This window comes from Fundulus heteroclitus, chromosome 17 (assembly GCF_011125445.2).
Source record: "Fundulus heteroclitus isolate FHET01 chromosome 17, MU-UCD_Fhet_4.1, whole genome shotgun sequence".
Lineage (NCBI taxonomy): Eukaryota > Metazoa > Chordata > Actinopteri > Cyprinodontiformes > Fundulidae > Fundulus > Fundulus heteroclitus.
The window spans coordinates 25,883,087-25,906,005 of record NC_046377.1 but is presented as its reverse complement, the minus strand read 5'-3'; the positions used below and the strand labels follow the sequence as shown (position 1 = coordinate 25,906,005).

Here is a 22,919-nt window from a genome sequence, read left to right as displayed (position 1 = left end):
GAGGAGTGAGCAAAACTCACAGAGCTTCAGATTTTTAACGCGCAGACTTCCTTCAGAGCTGCGTTCATACCTGTACGGACCCACGTGGCGCGCAGGTGGTGAGACATATTTAGCTCTGGATAATGGAAGGCTGTGAACACACACATTTGAAAATTCAGCTCCCACTTATTACAGTGCAAGTGGATATTATTGTTCTTAACTGTTTAGTTCTTTATGGGGTTTTTAACAGCCTTTTTCTGTGTTCGGTGTTGCTATAATTTCATGAAGTAAAAGACCTGAAGCAGCAAACCTGCATTAAGGAACCTTTAGTTGTGTGTGTGGACGTACGTTCTGCTATCTGCAGAGCAGGAAATCCAACATAAAAGCTGAACTCGACCAGGCTGAGCTTCCTCAGGTGTTCGCTAACCTCCGACCCAGGCAGGTAGCCCCTTCCATCTCGAACAGCAAATGTGATGTCAACAGGAAGCTTCTGCCCCACTGCTGGCCACGCTATGCCCGTGGTGACATTCAGCAGCTGGGTGAGGAAGTCAGAGACTTAATCATCTGACCCGACATCAGCAGGTCAGTAAACAGGTGGGACTAACCTGTACGGTGATGTTTCCTGCCTCATGGGACCTCCTTCGGCTCTCTGCATACGCCATCATCAGCCCTCTCTCCACCCTTTCAGTGAAGTTGCACGCTCTGATGTCGACATGGGTGGGAACAAACTGCAGCACTGAGTGGATCTGATACCAGAGGTCAGGTATGGTATACAGTGGGGACACTGTAGGAACGGGTCCTGAGCTACGTGGTGACTGGCGGAGAGCATTGATGACAGATATGGCAGTGAATATCATCGGCCCTGACACGACGCGAAAGGCAAAACTGGACGGAGTCCTCAGAAACTGAAAAAGAAATGAGCTGTGAGAAAACGGTTCTCACACAGAGTAAATCAAATGTTTTAAAGCATCAGATTGATTAGGTAGCACTCATGAAGTCAGGGGTTGATCAGATTAGCTGCCAAACCAAACTCTTTCAGGTTAACTAAGTTGGAGTTGCTTAGCTTTTGCAAGGCACAACCTGTTCTTTAAGGAAACTGGTAACAATCATGGCCGACCATGAAGTCAGACTGTGCATGGGGGTCATGTGATTACCTGCAGCTCCACTGAGCGATTGAACTCTCTCCTCAGCAAGTCTCGGACATGGCTGAAACCGGCTGACGAGCCTTTAGAACTCACTGCAGACACAAACACAGTTTCACCGTTTGGCTGCATGAAGAAGCAGCTCTGCCATTACGCCACCGGCTGGGGGACTTACCCACTCGGACCAGGTACAGTTCAGGCTTGGTGACGTTGCACAGATACTGTCTGGTGAGCGGGGTCTGGGCCCCTTTGGGGGTGGTGACTGGGGGGCCTCTTGTTAGACTGATGGAGGTGATCTGGGTGGTGGTCATCATAGCGGGGGTTTTAGCAGGTTTTTCTGTGATCACTGACGGTCTGTCTGGTTTGACAGGATGAGTCGGGGGTCCCAGTGGAGGGGCGGATGGCACTTGGCTGGTCGTGTTAAATGGTGGAGCAGGTGTTAAAGGGGTTTGGGAGGTGTTAGGTGGAGTAGACGACTTCTCGTCTGTAAGAGCAGGCGAGGGAGTGAGGGGCGGGATGGGTCCTTGTGGGGGACGTTTCTGCTCCGGTTCTGTGGGAGGCCCACTATGGGTAGGCACTGGGGTCGGAGGGGAATGGTAGGTTTGTGTTGTTGTCGGCGTAATGGAGGGTCTGGACTTGGTCCGATGTATTTGCTCCTCCTGCTCCCTCTCCTTCTGCTTCTCCTTCTCCCGCTCCTTCTCCCGGGCCAGCAGTTTGGTGTAGTACTCAAGGCTGTTCATGTCCGGCAGTAGCACCTCCGTCGGCTCCAGAGGCATCATGTCTTCTGGGTCGTATTCTTCGTCCCATGTGGAAAAACTATCCAGACGGACAGTGTGGGTGTGCAGAGGTGCATTAGGAGCCGAGGAGGAGGGGGACAAGGGGAGGCGAGACACAAGAGGGAGAGTTGGACGTGAAGGGAAGGCGTGGTCATAAGAGACCCAGTCCCCCCCAGAGTCTGTGTCCCAGGGGTGGCTGGGCAGTGGCGTGGCGAGGCTGAGTTCCTCGCCATCTGGCACCATGAAGGACAGAGTCTCCAGGTAGTCTCCAGAGCCCCAAGCTTCTTCTAGGGAGGGGCCCTGTTCCCAGGGGGGAGGGGGAGTTAGCGTGGGCTGGCTGTGTGGGGGGATAGGTGGGGACAGACTGGGGGACAGGAGGTCTGGGGGTCTCAGGAGGAGGTGGATCCCCTGAGCCCCAGCATCCTGGTCCTCTGCCGAGCCAGCACCAACAATGTTAACATGGTAACTGAAGTCTGAGGGCCCAGTGGGAGGGGAGAAGGATGATGTAGCTGATGGTGACGAGGGATGAAATTCTGGCTCCATTGTCCTGTTTAACTCCAACACACCTGTGGAGAATGAAGGAACAGAATCTGCTGAGTTTGAGTGATGAATCCCAGCTGACCGACTGAACCCTGAACTCATCTTCCAGCGCCAAAAATGACGAGAGGGCTGTAACAACGCTGACTGACCACAGCATCCGTTTTAACCTGGAATATACCCTAAATTACAGGAACCTTCCAGATAACCTTTCCATTTGTTGCTTTTATTTTAACCATGGGCTTCAAATGTCCCCCTCCCTGTGCGGCTTAGGAAACACAGTAAAACTAAGCAATAGCTGGTTGGGATGCTTAGTGGGCTGGCGAGAAAGAGAGGTTCCCTTTAGGAAGATAAGAAATGCTGGATTTCAGCAATAAAACTAAGGTTCAGTCTTAGCGAGTGCTTTAAGAGCCAGTACTCCGCTTGATATCCAAAAAATATGGGGCAGAATTATGGGTAATATTTTTATTAGGGCTGGGCAAGTTAACGCGTTAATTTCGCGTTAATTCATTAGACTATTAACGGCGATATTTATTTTATCGCGCATTAACGCATGTTGCTCACATGCTTTCAGTCAGTGTCAGTCAGCAGGCGCGCTGACTGCAGCGCGCTGTCTCACGGCAGCACTCTCCCCCTTCCCTCTCGTACATGGCTCAGCGGCGCCAGCCAATCAGCACGCAGGCTCAGCCTGGCCCGCCCACTCAGCTCTCACACAAACTTAATACACAAACAGCTGAGAGAGACCGCAGCAGCGAAAAAACATGAACAGGGGAAGTAGCACCGTTTGGCTTTATTTTAATACCGTAAATGAAATCAAGCTGTATGTTTTGTAAAAAGCCGGTTCATTTCAGTGGAAACACAACAAATTTATCTAAGCACGTGAAAAAACATGAAAACGTCGAGCCCCAGAAACGGAGAGAGGAGACGAAACTTCTGTCATTGCCCCGACAGACCCACAGACGTCTCTGACTGAGGCGTTTCAGTCCTCCAGGGAACATCCAGGTAGATCAGTGGATGGATGGATGGATGGATGTTACTGGAGCCCACACATAACATGTAATTAAGACCTTGAAAGAACCCAGTACATATATTAAAAAGTGTTATTTAAGATAAGATAACATTAGCTAATCCTTTTTTTATCCCACGACAGGGAAATTTATAGGATTAAAGCAACAGGCAGGTGGACACAACACAGACCAAATTACATAAGGATTGAAATATATAAGAGGTGGATTAGCGAAAAAACACTGAACATTATTGTTATTATTATTATTATTATTATTATTTAATTGTAATAATAAAATAAAAACCACAAAACCCAAAAGGTCAACAGTTTCATGATACATCAAGCTTAGGGACTGGCTAATAATTAGCAGGTCAAAAAAGGCCATATTTTGGCTGCAGTGCTTGCTGTTCTCTTATGAAGAAAAGATCAGCTAGTGCACTAAATTCAATAGATGGGTTGAAAATATCCAGTATAAAATAAGTGCTACAAATGTTACAACACTTTTGTTCATATGGCAGCAGAACATTAAAATAAAAGTGCTCTTTACACTACTTTTGAATTCATTCTTGGAGTTTGTAAATACAATGCGATTAATCGCGATTAATCAGGGCGATTAATCAGGGCGATTAATCGCGATTAAATATTTTAATCGTTGCCCAGCCCTAATTTTTATACACACACACACAGATTTATTGTACAGAAATTAAAAAGAACAAAAGTACAAAGCTAGTCCCCCCCCCAGTGTCCTGTCTAGCAATGTGGCAATAAGAATTGATATCTTAATGCCAAATAGAGCTCGACAGATTTCACTTTCACAAGTGGAGCGAACAGCTTTCGCCATAGTGCTCCGCTTGATTTATGCATGTAAATAGCTTTATTGTGATTCCTGCGGGGAGAATTTCGAATTTTGTGGACACTAAAATGGGAGAGTAAAGGAAGAACAAGAACAGAAAAGAAAGAAAGAGAAGAGGTGAAAGAAAGAAGAGATAAAAGGGAGAGAGTGATAAAACATGAAAAGAAAGTGAAAAAAAAAAAAAATTACGGGCTTTCTGTATATAAGTGAACATTTAATACCTGGGACCCAGCACCTGTGGGAGTTTATGAGAGTGCACTAGTTTAGGTGAAATTTATCCAGAAGGAAATAGCTCGATAGTGGTTGTGAAGAACCAAAGGCCCGACTTCCCCGAGCACCGAGGCAGGCGCCAGGGGACCCATAATTCCGGACTCCCGAAGGGGCCCCCAAAGCAGGGCGCCCAAGAGGGGCCAACACAAGAAATCCACAACACCCCCCCCCCCCCCCCCCCCCCCCCCGAGGAAAGAGGAGAGACGACCCCGAGGAAATCCCCCAGCCACTGCAATGCCGACGCCCCAAGGAGACGTGGGGGCGAGCCCGTGGGCTCCACCGGCAGCCAGCTACGCTGAAGTGATCCCGGCCAGAGGCCCCAGGGGCACCCTGCCCCTGCGGCGGGGGCCCCAGTACAAAACTAGTTCTAAATCAAATCCATGTGAGCAGTAATTATCGATATGGGCTGACATGAGAGACTTATGTAATGATAACATTTTCAGCCTTATTCACGTGCAGGCTTTAACAACTGAAGCAACACAACACGTCTTTGAACAAGTGAAAAACATGAAAAAAAAAGCAACAAAGACAGCAATGAGGTAAGAAGCCGATAAAAACCACCCTCGACTAACTGTAGCTAAATTCGAGCACTACAAGATAGAAGAGCCGGTCAAAAGTTGGGGCAGAGAACTGCGGAGGACACTAATGGCTGGATTAGTGTAATTCTCTTTATCTCTGAATCGGTCAGTCCTCAGTCAAATGTCTGCAGCTGGTTCAAATGCTGCTGCACACCTTTTAATGGAAAAACATTAAAAGAGCACATTAGCCGATCTTGGCCTCCCTTCACTGGTTGCCTGTTTATCTTAGAGTTCAGTTTAATGAACTTTTTGTTTTTAAGGTTTTAAACAGCTTTGCCCACCTTACTTAAATGAGCTTCTCCTTCACCTTTACACCCCTGCTGCTCATTCACGTCTGCTGCTCATGGTCATTCACAGTTCTGAGCTGAAGCTTAGAGGGAACTGGGCCTTCTCTATTGGGGCCCTAAGTTATAGAACTATGGAGGACCAAGTCTTCCATATCTAAAAATAAATACAGAAATAAATAAATGCTCAATAAATAAATAAGCATACAATTAATTGCCACCAAATAAATAAATGTAGGTAGAAAATAAATTATACAGTGAGACATAAATGTATATATCTCTTTTAATTAGCTTCTTTATTTATTCGCCTTTGTAATAATTACCTTATTTATTTATTGTCCGTTATAATCTTTAACTTTATTCATTAATTACTTATTTTTTTAAAGTATTTGTTTATGTGCATGTTATAATATTTTTGTCTGTTTTATTCTTTCTTTGTATTTTTTTACCCTATATATTTCTGTGATGCTATTTATTTCTGCCTGTCGTTTTTACATTTCAGTATGCATTTCTGCCTCATTATGCAAATGAGGAGGGCTGTGTCTTAAGGGCTCAACTTCTTCCCATTGGTTGGTTAGCATTTTACTACGTCGGTCAAATCTACATGGCTTTTCCCCGCACTAAAGCATTGTTTAGTAATGTCAAACTCAGCAGGCAGACGTTCAGTGTCCGACCTCTTAAGGGAAGCTGCTAATAGACTGGAAGAATTAGAACGCTGTACATTTGGGATTTGAATGTTTTTCTGCGGTTTCAGATTCGGCTTTTCCAGATCAATAACTTATCGGCGGATGATTTCTTCTACAAAACAGACACCTCTCTATAACCACAGCAAGGGAGACAGTGAGCTACAACCGTAGTTTCCTCAAAACGAGTCTCCCACCGCGCTGGGTGAATTACATTGAGGAGGAGGCGGAGTTTCATCAAGCCGATCCAACATTTTCCCCTCAGCTGCAACACTTGGGTTCCTCCATATAGAACGACTTACCTTTGTACATTTGACAGGCCCCTCCACTGTCTAGTTTTAAAACCTGTCTTAAAATCTATTTTCACTCATTGGCCTTCAACCTTACTGACATTTTATCTTACGCAACTTTTCTTGGTACTTGTATTTCTGCTGTGCCGGCTGGTTCTATTATGTTTGATATCAAGTTTTTATTATTATTATTGTTATTATTATTGTTGTTGATATTGCTTTAAACTGCTAAGTCTTCACTCAAGTCTTTTTTTTAGATGTTATTTTGTTTTACCTTGTGTTAAATTGCTCTTTAAATAATGATGATTATGATCACAAGAAACTTTTGCATCTTCACCCAGAAGCTGGAAAGAAAAGAGACAAAAAGATTTTTCACACCTCACTTAGTAACTCAAGGAATTATTTTAAACTAAATATTTTAGGCTGAAATATTAAACTGTTTATTGGTTGTTGTTTTTTCTTCAATCCCACCATTATGTTTAGTAATTTCTGCCAAAACCTGCAGCATTTTGATTTAATCCATCTGAATGCAGTATTTTCAAGCCCTACTCTGATTGGATGGAAAGAAACCCGTCTGTGATTGGCTGGTGAGGTGGACAGTTTTTGAAGTCATGAGCGCACAGCTGGTGTTGAGCGTGGAAGCAGCAGGTCACGGACAGACACGGAACCGAGCACGAACATAGTGGGTTGAGAAGAGTTTAGCAGAGTTGAATACCTGTCTCACAAAGGCACAAATATCGCTCCATAAAGGGTATACTATGGAGATAAATTTCTGCCAAAACATTGCACACAAAAAAAAGTTTTGCACACAAATAAAACTTGTTTTGCACACAAAAAGATATATTTCATTCAAAAAAAATTGTTTTGCAAACTGTTCGCCAACCTTGCACTTAAAATATCATTTATAAGTTTTGCTGGTATAAGCTGGTAAAGGAACACATCGTCTCCAGTCTCCCCCCAACACTCGACCCGTTCCAGTTTGCCTACCGACGGAACCGCTCCACTGCGGACGCCATCTCCTCTATTCTTCACCTGAGCCTGACACACCTGGAGGAGAAGAACACGCACGTGCGGATGCTGTTCCTGGACTTCAGTTCAGCGTTTAACACCATTATCCCACAGCATCTGGTGGGAAAACTGGAACATCTGGGCTTCAGCACACCCCTTCAACTGGCTGCTAGACTTCCTCACCAACAGACCTCAGTCGGTCCGGGTCGGTCAGAACACCTCTGATGTCATCACCCTGAGCACGGGCTCCCCTCAGGGCTGCGTCCTGAGCCCCCTGCTGTTCACCCTGATGACTCATGACTGCGTCCCCAGGTTCACCACCAATCACATCGGGGAGTTTGCAGACGACACAACGGTGGTGGGCCTGATCAGAGACGACAACGACCAGGACTACAGAGAGTAGGTGGAGCAGCTGGTGGACTGGTGCAGAGACAACAGCCTGGTCCTGAATGTGGAGAAGACGAAGGAGATCATCGTCGACTTCAGAAAGAACCAGCCTCACCACGCTCCACTGCTCATCAACAACTCAGCTGTGGAGGTGGTCAGCAGCACCAAGTTCCTGGGGGTGCACATCACGGACAACCTCACCTGGTCTGAGAACGCCACATCACTGGTGAAGAAGACACAGAAACGACTGTACTTCCTGCAGAGGATGAGGAGAGCCCACCTGCCCCCGCCCATCCTCACGACCTTCTACAGAAGCACCATAGAGAGCATTCTGACCAGCTGTCTCTCTGTGTGGTGTGGAGGCTGCAGAGCCTCCTACGGGAAGAACGTGAGGAGAGTGGTGAGGACAGCAGAAGGGATCATCGGGGCTCCTCTTCCCTCCATAAAAGACATTTCATCTCAGCAATGTGTGTCCCGAGCCCGTAACATCATCAGGGACCCCTCACACCCCCACCATGGACTGCTCTCCCTGCTGCCTTCTGGGAAGAGGTTCCACAGCATCCGCTGCAGGTCCACCAGGTTCTGCAAAAGCTTTTTCCCTGCTGCCATCAGTTGAACTGCTGAACTATAAACCCATAAACTCTGCACAACATTCGCATATTTGCACACTTTGCATCATTGCATCTCCTTCTAGCATTACAAATGCTACCGAACTCTTAGGACTTAAAGGTATACTATGCAACCGGGGTTGATTTTCCAGCGAGGCTCCCCCCAGAGGGCGAAAGTAAAAGTGCACTGTCGTAAAGATGCTCAGCTGTTCTGGTTTCTCCGTCAAACCAGGTGCGGTTGTTTTGAGCTTAGCAGACAGGTGAACGCAACGAAAAGTGGAAAAAACGGCAGTACAAACAATGACTAACACAGTGAAAGTATGAACATCAAGCTTCCTGCAGCGCTATCTTGGCGAGGCGGCTGCAGCCGCCGCCGCCGCCTCCTCGCCGCCGCGGTAGCGTCTCGCCAACATAAAAAAAAAAAATAAAAATAGAAAATAAATAATAATAATAATAATAATAATAAAAAAACTCGATATGCTTGCATGTTTATTTTACGTTAACATGCGGTTCTTGGTTGTTGCTTTCGCGCGTGCATATAGTGAATGGCAGGGCAAAAACACATGGAGTTCTCGCCGTAAAGCAAGACTTCTGAACCTGTGTGTGCGGGCCGTGAGCTCTTGCAATTGCAAGTGCGGTATTTCCCCCACAGACCACCAGGGCGGCCGAGAAAACCTTTGTTCGACCTGAAATGACTCATTTAATCATCCAAAACGGTATGGAGCACATTAATTAACTGAAAAATGTTGCATAGTATGCCTTTAAAAGCATCTTTGCACAACCCAACTCTGCACATTCAATGGTTTGTATACTGTGACCTTCTCCTGCATTGTTTACATTTCTATTGTTTTTATAGTGTATTTTAAATCTATGTTTACTTTTAAATCTCTGCTGCACCTAAAACTGTAATCTAACTTTTACTGCAATTTACAAAGCTGTATGCAACGAAATTTTGTTCTGTACGCACTCTTTGCATACATAATGACAAATAAAGTTGTCTAAGTCTAAGTCATTGTGCAAAGCTTAATTTTTTTACAAACACTGTAAAATCCTTCGTCATCTTGTCCCAAATTCCTTGTTTTCCACCCACTTTTGTTGAAATTTGCATTTTCCCATTCTCTAGGTCTTTCTCCGCCTCAAGCTTCTTTTCCGAACATTGTAAAAAAAACAGCTTTATGATCAACCGGAAGCAGTTCAGCGTGTTTGGTTCCGCGCAAACACGCTGAATCAGTTATATCTGACAAAACTGTTTTTAGGAATGTATTTTTTTAGAAAAAAATAAGGCATTTTAAATGCCACCGATAATCACATTTAATGACTTTTAATGGCAATTAAGGCCTTAATTTAAAACATTTTTTAATGACTTTTAATGATTTTTATTGACCCGCGGAAACCCTGTAATGGGAAGGTACTAAATGAAACACTGGTCACAGATTGTTTGAGGATGTCAGACCTAGATGTCTGTCTGCAGAATCAGACTCAGAGTCCCTGCAGTCACTGAATGGGATTGATGGATGGAGCTGATGATGCGATCAGCTGACAAATTGTGGCTTACAGCCCCACAGTCCAGACACGGGTCACATGACTCAGTCAGTGTGTGGACAGGGTCAGTGACTGACGTCAGAGGACTGACAACATGAAAGTGAAATAACAGAAGGAGGCGAACCCTCTTCCACAACAATCCTAACAGCAAATGGGAGGCATCCATCTTACCTTCAGCAGATGAGCTGGTGGCTGCCGTTGAGACCAGTGTGCCAGCCACTAGAAAAATCACACCAAGCGTTTGTCTATATGCCCTGGCTCTGGGGTCCATACCGATCCTGGTCCTGAAGCTGGAGCCCAGCAGGATCACAGGGTCCATTGTCCTCAAAGCGCCGGCGGTCTGACGCAAAGAGCCAAGGGCTCGTCAGGAGGACCTGAACAGCACAGACAGAAAGTCCTGGTTAGACAGCCGATCAATTGGACCGTATGGGTCAACATCACAAAGTATCACAGGTGAGTTGTTCATTACATTGATGGATATACCCTCTGGATTAGGGCTGGGCGATATGGACCAAAAATAATTTCTCAGTATCGTTAGGCTGAATGCTGATACACAATATTTATCACAATACGTTTCTCTTTTTATAGAGTAATTATAAAGAGGCATCTATGAATTAAAGCAATTGTCTCATAGACAAATCTTTTAACAAATAGCTCTAGATAAATATTAGAAACGGCTGAAAAAACATCCAAAATATATAAAAGTATAATTATAAGGCAACATAGACCATCTAGATATAAACTATATAGTCTCATCCTATATCCCTTTTAAAAGAATCTGGATATTTTTTAAATCTCCATATATTGCCCAGCTGAATTTAAACACATTAAAGAAGTCTAACGCTAACAATTCGTACAACTTCCAGTCAGACTTCCATAAAATGAGGCTGAGAGGTTTTCATACCTGACTGAAGTAAAAGCGCATCAGAATAACATGTGCAACGTTTCAGGTCGGACAGGAAATCATCGTGAATCGCTTCGGTCCAAGAGGTCACGTGATTAAATTTTTGCTGCTCAGCCAATCAGATCGCTGTATTGTCAGCTGTGCGAGTTCACCACTTCATCATGGCTGCGCCCGAAAAGGGTTGTTTGCATCTGTTTCCAGACGAAGAAAGCCCAATAATAGCATTTTCTGGAGCCAGTTGGCAAAGATCTTGATGGCAAGAAAAAGAAATAGCCCAGTCCATCCATCCATCCATCCATCCATCCATCCATCCATCATTCATTTTCTAACACGCTTATCCCCGCTGGGATCGTGAGGGGTGCCGGTGTCTGTCTCCAGCTGTCAATGTGTGAGAGGCAGGGTATAACATGGACAGGTCGCCAGTCTATCACAGGGCAGAAATAGTCCAGACTTTTGCCCAATTTACTGTGATATCACCAAGACCTGCTGCGCTAAGATAGCACAGGTGTCAGGTGTCGTGCCAAATTACGTATCCCCGCCAGAATTTGTATACCCTGCGTCGGGAGAGTGAAATCAATAAAACTTTTAACCTCCAGCTTTGTGAAGTCTAAATATTTTTAAACATCACATTCTAATAAAATGAAATTGATTTTTTTAAACTCCTAATACATTGTTCTATTTTTAAAAGCGACATATCTCGTTTTCTTAATATGGTTAATATCTCTATATGATTCTTGGTTGAATTAAAATCTTATTAAATCTGATAATTTTGGTTGTACCATTATTCAGTGTTCATTTGATCACACGTGAAATCTGCTTTATATGATCTTTTCATGCGGGTCTAAAAAAGAAAAAGAAAAAAGAGAACCAGCAGACAGCTGTGATGGACTCAGGAAGGTGGATTTTGTTTTAAGCAGACAGACATGCGACAATCTAATAACATAAAGTTAATATTTTCGTGACACATGTGGAAATGACCACAGAGCCGTTTACTTTCTCATAACGTGTTTTATTGAGTGATCAATGGAGTTCTAACCGACATAGCAATCCCTTATGATAGCACTAAGTGTTACATTTTAATTTTTTTCACACTAACTAAACGATAATGTAACGACACCATTGCTATATTTCGTTAAGAAAAGTAAAACATCTTAATTTCCACGCCTAATAGGTTGGAAATTCTGGCGGGGATAAGTTGTTTGGCACAACAACATCTGTAGCCTGTGCTATCCTAGCGCAGCAGGTCTTGGTGATATCACAGTAAATTGGGCAAAAGTCTGGACTATTTCTGCCCTGTGATGGACTGCCGACCTGTCCAGGCGAGAGGGTCTCGCACATTGACAGCTGGAGATAGACACCGGCACCCCTCACGAACCCAGCAGGGATAAGCGTGTTAGAAAATGGATGGATGGATGGATGGATGGACTGGGCTATTTCTTTTTCCTTGCCATAAAGATCTTTGCCAACTGGCGCCAGAAAATGCTATTACTGGGCTTTCTTCGTCTGGAAACAGGTGCATACAAACATCTTACGGGCGCAGCCATGATGAACTGGTTGAACTCGCTCAGCTGATAATACAGCGATCTGATTGGCTGAGCAGCAAAAATCGAATCACGTGACCTCTTGGACCAAAGCGCCACAGTTTAGATTTTTTATCGGCCATAACTTATTAATGTGCAAGTGAAAACATGGGAACATTGTTGTTTTGAGATCACTGCTATGTGTAGCAACTTATCCCGGTGGAAGAAAGTTGCCCCCTGACAGTTCATACGAAACTTCTTAAGGAGACTTCTTACAGATTCTGGCCCACAGACTATAATGAGGGCTATGAAAAGGGCTGAGGAGGATGAATGGGGTGAAATAAGGTTATAAAGAGAAATGGAAGGTGTTAGAGGGACAAAAACTTAGACATTCAGGTTAAATGTCCCTTGAGGACTGCAATAGGAAGCAGTAGATGATGGTGTTTGTACTAAAGTGTTGGAAAAATCAAAGCATCCTACTGAGCCACGCGGTGAGCCAAATGTCCAGCTCCAGTCCAGTACCATTCCACTTTATGCGGTACTGGTAACAAACCCAAAAAGCTTAGTTACTAATTAAAGGTTTAGGGTCTCAAGGCAGTGTACTGTTGACAAAAAAAATGGTTTCTGTTTTTTTTTTTTTTTAGCAATCGGAGTAAATGGTGGATGAAAATCTTAAACATTATATTACTTACAGGTATTGAACCCATTTAAGTAGACACTAATCGGGCCACAAACATCTCTAAACCTACCGTGAATGATAATGTGATTAACGAAAAGTTTGCTCCACTATTATCTGCAAGCAGATTAGCTTGACTGCGCCAACCACTGAGGAGCACCTAAAGCTCAACGTCTCTCTGTAGACAGACTGCATATGGCAGCAGGAAAGCAGGGGAAGTTCTCTTTACTTTGTCTTCCAATCGTAGGGTGGTGATGATGATTTAATGGCTCCTAGCACATTACTATGCCTGACACTCACACAGAGTGATCAGAAAACTTAAAGGATGGATCCCTGAGCATACATAAGCCATAAACGTCAAATGATTTAATGAATTACTGGGGAAATATGTAGCTAAGGGAATCTCTGATGTTTGTGTATTTGCATCAGCGTAGCGCAAGATAATAAAATGTAAACTATAAGCTGTAGTAACAGGATATAAAGTATTATAGCAATGTAACCTTTCAAGTATCTACATGACTTACTAAACATGTTTTAAAAATCCTAAAGACATATGGTTCTGTGCCTGTATTCAGAGCGCCTATCTTATCTTAAAATCCAACCGAGGAGTCTTGGCTTCAGAGCGATTCAGATGCTGCTCAGAGTGACTCTGAGGAAGGAAATTACTGAGTTTTATCGTAGTGAAGGGGTGACCCCGTTGCTAGGTGTGGTTGACCCCGTTGTCAGGTGTAGCGCTGTCTTCTAAGAGCTCTGATTGGTTGTTAGTACAAGAAACAAGAAACAAAAGTGCTCCTAGTGATCAAAGGAAACAGATTAATTGATTAGCCTGGATTAAGAAACTGGTGACATGAGGAGAAAATTTAGCAAAATTATATAATTGTCATAGCATTAAAATGTGGAATGCACCTTGTTTACATCCTAGTCATTTTGATTGTTGCTTGTTAGGTTTACTCTCCATGCTGGTCATTTTAGGACTTCATCAACTTGATTTGAGCGAGATCACTTCCTGTTTGCGGTAAGGCGTATTGTGTCACTTCCTGTTGTCACGATGTGAATTGCGGTTTGGTGTCCCAGACTCTCTCGTTTTTAATCTTTAATCTCTTTACTGTAACATCTATCTGTTTCTAACACATAGGCACTTTTAAAACGTTCTGTGTTTCTGCACTTCACGTTTGGGAACTCCTCGTGTTTCACACGGTTTGCTTTTCTCAGCCTAGCTTTAGCCTAGCCTAGCTTTAACATCACAATGGCTTTCTCCCCTATTCTTCCAACAGCTTCTCCATCTCTCCATCGTTCGTAGGAAGCATAGCTCTAGATTCCAGCCCCAAGGTCACCACCAACTAGTATGCGTTTCTAACAAGTTTCCCCACTCAGCGACACACCCGCTGTGAAGCCGACCCTGATTATTGGGAGCTCGATAGTCAGAAACGTGGCACTAGAGACACCAGGGACCATAGTCAATGCCTGCCAGGGGCCAGAACGGGCGACATCAAGTCCTACCTGAAACTGTCGGCTATGGATAAGCGTAAATACAGTAAGATTGTTATTCATGCTGGCGGTAATGACACCTAGTTACGCTGATCGGAGGTCACTAAAGTAAGTGTTGTTTCGGTGTGTAAGTTTGCTAAAACAAAGTCGGACTCCGTAGTTTTCTCTGGTCCCCTGCCTGACGTGACGTGATGACATGTTTAGCTGAATGTCATCATTCAACCGCTGGTTGTCTAGGTGGTGTCCTGAAAACGACGTGGGCTACATTGATAACTGGAGAACTTTCTGGGGAAAACCTGGTCTGACAAAAATCTAATAAAAATCAATACGACTCAACTTGAACCAAAAAAAAACACTTAAATGTGGTCTATTAAATATAAGGTCTCTCCCTCCAAAGACTTCGTTAGTTAATTAATTGATTTCTGAAAATCATATTAATTTATTTTGTCTCACAGAATCCTGGCTACATGAGGACTCCGTTAGTATAAATGAGTCAACCCCCTCCAGTTATTTAAATTTCCACATTCCCAGATCTGTGGGAAGAGGAGGAGGAGTGGCAACGATCTTTCAGTCGGATTTATTAATTAGTCCCAGGCCAATTAATAACTACTATTCTTTTGAACATTTAACCCTCAGTTTCCCTCATCCAAATTGCAAAGCAATAAAACCTCTTCTGTTTGTTGTTTTGTATCGTCCACCAGGCCCTTACTCTCAGTTTTTGGATCAGTTGTCAGACTTCTTATCTGATTTGGTGATAAACACTGACAAGGTTATTATAGTGGGGGATTTTAACCTGCCCCTAGTGGAGGAGTTCAAGTATCTTGGGGTCTTGTTCACGAATGAGGGAAAGATGGAGCGGGAGATGGACAGGCGGATTGGTGCAGCGTCTGCTGTGAAGCGGGCGCTGTACCGATCCGTTGTGGTGAAGAGAGAGCTGAGCCAAAAGGCCAAGCTCTCGATTTACCGGTCGATCTACGTTCCTACCCTCATCTATGGTCACGAGCTTTGGGTCGTGACCGAAAGAACGAGATCCCGGATACAAGCGGCTGAAATGAGTTTTCTCCGTAGTGTGTCTGGGCTCTCCCTTAGAGATAGGGTGAGGAGCTCAGTCATCCGGGGAGGACTCAGAGTAGAGCCGCTGCTCCTCCACGTCCAGAGGAGCCAGTTCAGGTGGCTCGGGCATCTGGTCAGGATGCCTCCTGGACGCCTCCCTGGTGAGGTGTTCCGGGCACGTCCCACCGGGAGGAGGCCCAGGGGAAGACCCAGGACACGCTGGAGGGACTATGTCTCTCTGCTGGGAACGCCTTGGGATTCCTCCTGAGGAGCTGGCCCAAGTGGCTGGGGAGAGGGACGTCTGGGCCTCCCTACTGAAGCTGCTACCCCCGCAACCCAACCCCGGATAAGAGGAAGAGGATGGATGGATGGATGGATGGATGGATGAATTATTTAAGATTCTTGGTTTGGATTTTACATTTGACGCCAAAGCCGTTGAAACTAAGCTTTTTTTTTTACAGAAATGTGCCCTAAAGTACATAATAAGTGAATTAAAAAAACAGTTAAACTATTGAAATATTAAATAATAGGCTTTATTTTGATTCAATATTTTAATTCTCATTACACTCACATGAGACTAACAAAAAAACGGGATTAATTGAAAACATAATTGCTAAAATAAGTATTATGTGCAGCCCTGGTGTGTGTATGAGTGAGTTTATGTGTTGAAATAAAAGTGTTTGTGTTAATGTGAGTCCTCGTCTGTAACCTGGAGGAGTATGTTTGTAAGTCTAGTGAAAATGGAAGAAAGTCTGCAATCCTAAGCTGCCAAGAACAACATAAAGCAGGTAAACCCCAGAAGGCCCAGCAGCCCCACACATCACACCCCAGACAGCCATACGCCCACACAGTGGAAAGCTGCCCCACTGGTGCCCTCTGGTACCACTTCAGCATCACCAGCCCTGCACTGACTGAGGGCAGACATCCCTAGAAATCCCCAAAATTACCATAAGGGAGCCCGTGTGAAGACGCCAACCACTAAGGCCTAGTCCACACATCGCAGGGATAAAAAAAAAACCTGAATATCTCCCCTACACCATTTTTAAAAATAATACCATACACACGGAAGGTTTGTTAGAAAGCTTTTCATCCACTCCAACCAGTAGAAGTACGCAGCTGAGCGTTTTTTATTGTTATACGGCAGATGCATAGAGGCCAGTGTACTGGAAAATAAGCCAATCAGAATCCTTCAAAACAACCACCACTTCTCTATGACTTAAATCATGGCGCCGGGGGCTTCAATCTTACGGATAGATAAAGAGGTTGAGATTCTTTTAAACACCATATTAAAATAATTGAATTAAATTTTATTTATACAGCTTATATATAATAAACCAAGATTACTATAAAGTTAATTATTAGATCATGCTGATAGTTCAAAAAATCAGATATAAAACTTTATATTTTTAAAGCTGGAAGTAGTATTTAGTAAACCACTGATGTAAATTCTTCCAAAAGACTCCAGAAAACATTGTTCCTAGATTATTAAATTCAGTTAAATTTTATTTATTAATCTCCAATTAACATCACATCATCATCAAGGCTCTTTCAAAGTCAGCTTCCATCAGATCCTCCAGGTTGGTGAGAAAGTTTCCTCTCTAAGGAAACCCAGCAGGTTGCATCAAGTCTCTCCAAGCAGCATTCACTCCTCCTGAAAGAGCGTAGAGCCACAGTGGACAGTCGTCTGCATTGTTGATGGCTTTGCAGCAATCCCTCATACTGAGCATGCATGAAGCGACAGTGGAGAGGAAAACTCCCCTTTAACAGGGAGGAGAACCTCCAGCAGAACCAGAACCAGGGTCAGTGTGAACGCCACTCAAGCTTTTGTAGCCATGCTAACATCTCACAGCGCTCTACACTAGAGCCACATTCAGTCCGCCGCGCTCACTAACGCAAACATTAATACACAGATTGGTGGACAACTTGGGGAGAACTTCTGTGCTTTGCCCAGAGGCACATTAACATGTGACAGGGGAAACTGGATTCAAACCTACAGACGTTGGATTCCAAGACGACTACTCAACCCAGTGATTCACAGTCGCCCAACACACCTGGATATCTATGTGCGGTGTGGACCACTTCCTGAGGTGACTGTGGAGTCTGGGTGAAATCATGGATCCATGCGCTTCAGGCTCCTGGTGGTGGTGTCATGGTGAATGGTGGTAGTTCTGATGCCACATTCTGGGCCCTTCAGTACCAGCTGAGCATTGTTTAAACCCCACAGCCTACCAGAATGTTGTTTGCTGACCTTCTCCGTCCCTTTAGGAGCCCAGTCCCCCCCCCCCCCCTTTTGATGGCTGCTTCCAGCCGGGTAACGGATCATGTCAAGAGGCTCAGATAATCTCAAACTGGTTTCTAGAATATTATTAAATAACTGGACTCCAATGCTGTCCATGAATCCCAGATCTCAGTCCACCAGAGCAGCTTTGGGACCTGGTGGAACAGGAGGTTCTCATGATGGACGTTCAGTAAACAAATCTGAAGCTGCTGTGCTCAGGGCTGCACAATCTTAGTAAAACCTGCGATATGCGATAAGTAATTGTTGCAATAACGATATGGCTTGCAATAAATACAGGAAAAGTGTCAAAGTCTGTTTGGCATCATAGCAAACCTGGACCCTAAAACCAAAAACAGTCATCCAGAGAAAAGGCTTTAATGGAAAGGATGCCTCTGCCCATGAGCAATACCTGTGATGTTCTGCTAATTAAACAACCTAGCTGCTGTTTATTATCAACTTTACAACACTCTTCTTTGCGATAATCATATTGCAATCTATTATATTGTGATGACATTAATCTTAAATGTATTGTGCAGCCCAGGCTCTGATGTTGTCCTGTCAATATGCACCAAAAGGTGAGTCCAACCAGGTACTGGCAAAAGTTAAAGGGGCCAATCAGTTAACTCGTGGGTTATGTAAAACAGGTTTAAAGGATCTGTTGTTTAAACTGTAAAAGAAGAAGTGTCATAGTGAAGCCTGATTTAACTTCAACTGTAACATTTTCACATATTTCACTCTGAAACATGATTGGGATAAATGCAGCAACTCAATCGGGCCTTTTAACACCTAATGCGGAAAAATCCAGAAACTTTGCAAATGACAAGTGTCCAGATGCTCCAGGAAGGAAGACAGAAGCTGTGAAGGTTGGTTTTGATGTTTTCAGGACCTTCTCAGGGACTGATGGGCTCCTCAAATCTCTAAACGCTCCTAAATTGATTTCCAGCTAATGGCTTCAAATGTTGTTTAACGTCCTTGACAAGTTACTAAAACGAGACAATATTAGAGTTATAGCTACAAGAACACAGACAATTCATAAAAGCTGAGGCCAAGATTATTCTCTAAAACTGTGTCAAACATGCAAATAAATGCCAGCGGGGTTAAATAAACCAAAAACGGATTTTTGTCTCTTCAAAGAACAAAATGGAGAGAAAATCAGAACATTTAATTTAGATGAAGGTTATCCAGAAGAACCCCTGCAGGTCTCAGCAGTCTACGGCTCTCAGTTCTGGTTCTGATCTCAGGTGGGAGATGTGCATCTAGGAGGAGTTACCGGCCTTATTTCTGACATTCCTCTGTAGGAAGCCAGCTGTCCACCAGAACCGCTCCTCTGTCAGCTCGGTTCTGAACACCATCTTTAGCAACAACACCCTAATCATCCAATTCCACCCACTGTTCGCTTAATGGTGTTGGATCAACAGGCGGTGCTGGCCATCAGAGCTCGGTACCGGCGCATAGCTGCTGTCTGAGGCCTGATCCGGACCCCGCTGCTCGGGTCTCCGGTTCCAGACCCATTTTCCGGTCTGGTTCTGGCCCGGCTCGGCCTCCTCTCACACCAACCCACTAACTGCTCCACGCAACCCGCAAAGCACCAGAGTCGGGAGTTCTGAGCCGGTGCAGCGCATGGCCCGGTCCACTCCCGGGGCCTCCTCCCTCCTTCCGAGCCGTGCCTCGCAGGCAGCGCAGCGGCCACACAGCCAGGCGGCTTCAACCCAACCAGCGGCGGTACCGCAGAGCAGCCTCACAGCGCAAGAACCGAACCATGAGCACCACGACGGGCTTTAAAGCCTCCCTGACAAACCGGACCTACCTGCCATCCTGGAGATGCGGTTCGGGCGCGTCACGCCTCTCCACGCCGCGCCGCCGCGGAGGAGGAGGAGGAGGAGGAAGAGGAGGAGGTCTCTGCAGAATCACTCCTCCTCTCTGTCCGCAGTCTTCTCCCTCCAATCCGGATCCGTCCCACAGAATCAGGCAACAACCGGTACCAGTAGAACCCGGCTCCTCCACGATGGGTTCTGATCCAGTGCAGCTTGCGTCTCGTCACTGAGTCAGATGAAGGCTATTCCACCGAACCCGTCATCGCACTGAAGCTGTTCTGCAGAAAATGTCTCCGTGAACGGCTAGAACACCTGGTTCCGTCCAGATTAGGCAGCCTTGCAACGCGGACTGCGGCTATTTACAGCTAATTGGTCCTACCTGCGGTGATCCACTGGGTTCTAACGGATCCGGTACTCGGTACACTTCCTGTGCAGCTGTCTGCGGACTCTTGGCATTATAAAGCGTCTTTCCAGCAGTCAGTACATTTTAAATGAATGCAGCTCCAGAACAGAACATGGAGAAAAAAGTCCATCTGTGCCCTTCAATTCATTTGTGAAACTCATATAGGTTTATCACATAGACTGACATATTTCAAGCCTTTATTTTGTGTAATGTCTGGTTTACAGAGGATGAATTCAGTGGCTCAGAAAATTACAATATGGTTGAAAAGCTATAGCATAGTCCTAGAAAGTTGGGTGGAAGGAAAATGTGTGATAAAAAATGCTGCATCAGTAACAAAATAAAAATGTATTCAAATAGCTCCAATCCACTAACCTGACTCTCGCCAGATGTATTTCGCTCCGCCTAGCTCCACTCATCCATCTGGGACATCTCTGTAGGAATTTCCTTTATTGAAGGCTGGGCCTTATCAAAAAATCCTTGCATATGATTGGATAAGCCACTTGTCTGTCATCTTTATACATGTTCTATTTCAACCACTCACACCGAAGCTAACCCGTGACGCTGATGAGAGCGACGCAGGAAAAAACAAATTTTTTTTTATGTGTGTGCGGCTCTAGTGGCGTTTTATTGACAGTGAGCTGACAGGAAGAGGGGGAAGACAGGCGGCAAAGCGCCACGGGTCGGAGTCGATCCTGGGCCGACCGCGTCGAGGACTAAAGGCCTCCTAACATGGTTCGCGCTAATCGCTAACCGCTCCGCCACGGACGCCCCGGAAAACAAAACTTGCCAAATCCGGTCGGGAGAAGGGCGAAAACATGGTTTCCACCAACAAAAGCCTGTCTGCCTCACGGAGCAAAACTGGGAGTTGGTTCCACAGGAGAGGAGCCTGATAGCTAAAGGATCTGCCTCCCATTCTACTTTTAGAGACTCTAGGAACCACCAGCAGACCTGCAGTCTGAGAGCGAAGTGCTCTGTTAGGAACATACGGGGTAATCAGAGCTCTGATATATGATGGAGCTTGATTATTAAGGGCTTTATACGTTAGAAGAAGAATTTTAAATTCTATTCTTGATTTAACAGGAAGCCAATGAAGGGAAGCTAAAACAGGAGAAATATGATCCCTCTTGTTGATTTTCATCAGAACTCTTGCTGCAGCATTTTGGATCAGCTGAAGGCTTTGAACTGCATTTTGTGGACTTCCTGATAGTAAAGAATTACAATAGTCCAGCCTTGAAGTAACAAATGCATGGACTAGTTTTTCAGCATCACTCCTGGACAGAATAACAGGGATAGCTGCAGCAAGCAGAAGACAGCAAAGTTGAAGTTGGAGTGAGTGCATCCAGAGCCGCTCTGCACAGATGAACCCTCCACATGGGCCTAACTAGGCTGAGCAGAAAAACAACCAGAAGCATGAACAACGTCTCCTGCATGAGGGTTAGCGCACACTGTCAGAACCAGAAGTAGAGAAGGCAGAGAAGAACGGTGTGGGAAACAGGGCAACAATCAGATGTCAGATTTTCAACTCCTGTCTTACTTGTTGAAGCAGGACCACCATGTTTCACGGCAAACGTCTACCTGTGAAGGCCAAAGCTAATTCTGGGTTCTTTAAAGAAAGGAAAATTCACAGAAATTTATTTTTTTAATTGAGATCAACTATGAACCCTGGAGAAGTTGGTGAAACTCTGGAGAGAAATAAAATGGGACAGTTATGATTATGTGACTCATGCATTTTGGTTTAGTATCAAAGAATGACTAATATTTCACACTCTACCCTTCAGAGCCTCCAAATCTGAAGCCATGGTCATGAGCCAGAAAAGGGTAGAGTGCCTTCTCCGGGTCGGGGAGGACGTCCTGCCCCTAGTGGAGGAGTTTCAGTATCTCTGGGTCTTGTTCATGTATGAGGGAAAGATGGAGCAGGAGATGGACAGGCGGATTGGTGCAGCGTCTGCAGTGAAGCGGCGCTGTAATGGTCTGTGGTGGTGAAGAGAGAGCTGAGCCAAAAGGCAAAGCTCTCCATTTACCGGGTGATAAAGAAGGCTGGTTCTGTTCTGGAAACTCCTCCAGAACCTCTGGAGCTTCAGAAAATGAAGACAATTATGATCGTCCTCTTCATCAGACTGTTGTATAGCAACAGTAAGACAGCGCCCGTATTCCCCAACATCCTCAGAGTCTCTCAGAGAGAAAAGTCCTGCCAAGAAGTTTCAGCTTCAGAGGGATTCAGACGCTGCTGAAAGTGACTGTGAGGAAGGAGACAACAGAAATGTTCATCTTAGGGAGGAGGTGTAGTTGATGCTGTCTTCTGGGGTCGGTTAACGGTACAAGAAACAAACAACAAAACCCAAAATTATGCGCCTAGTGGTGAGGGGCGAAAAATGAGCCCATTAGACTGGATTCAGAAATCTGTGTCATGATGATGAAACTGAGCTAAAGTAGATAATTGTCACACCGCATCAAAAAGTTTGAATGTACTTTAATTACATCGTCATCATTATTTTTAATTTGCTTGTCATGTTTCCTTTCTGGTCATTTTACTCCTTTATCGATCTGATATTAACGCGCTCTCACCTGCTGGTAGAAAGACTTGCATTTTGGCAAAACCACAGACATAAAATAGAAAACAAGGTTTTCTAAAAGCAGCTCCTCTGTTCTCTCAGCTCTGGGAGGAGAACACAGTTGAAGGTAAGTTGATCCCTGGATCACGGAGCCCAGAGGCCACTTTGAATGGTAAATGGCTTGTACTTGTATAGCGACCTCCAAAGCGCTTCACACTACAGATTTAGTCATTCACACCCTGACGGTGGTGAGCTGTGTCAGTAGCTACAGCTGCACTGGGGCAGACT

At 44.8% G+C, this 22,919-nt stretch overlaps 1 protein-coding gene across 2 annotated transcripts in view; it reads right to left on the bottom strand.

Moving 5' to 3' along the window:
- Positions 1-19,746, bottom strand: part of si:dkeyp-27e10.3 (UPF0606 protein KIAA1549) — a 31,022-nt gene extending 11,276 nt beyond the window's left edge. For both annotated transcript variants that reach the window (XM_021323661.2, XM_021323662.2), the window contains exons 1-7: positions 19,670-19,746; positions 10,115-10,317; positions 1,297-2,463; positions 1,134-1,216; positions 585-884; positions 328-514; positions 71-130 (exon numbers count right to left, since the gene is read on the bottom strand). In XM_021323661.2, the coding sequence (XP_021179336.2) occupies positions 71-130; positions 328-514; positions 585-884; positions 1,134-1,216; positions 1,297-2,463; positions 10,115-10,262 (1,945 nt within the window). In that variant the 5' untranslated portion in view covers positions 10,263-10,317; positions 19,670-19,746. The remainder of the gene's footprint in view (positions 1-70; positions 131-327; positions 515-584; positions 885-1,133; positions 1,217-1,296; positions 2,464-10,114; positions 10,318-19,669) is intronic.
- Between the last annotated feature and the right edge of the window lie 3,173 nt (positions 19,747-22,919).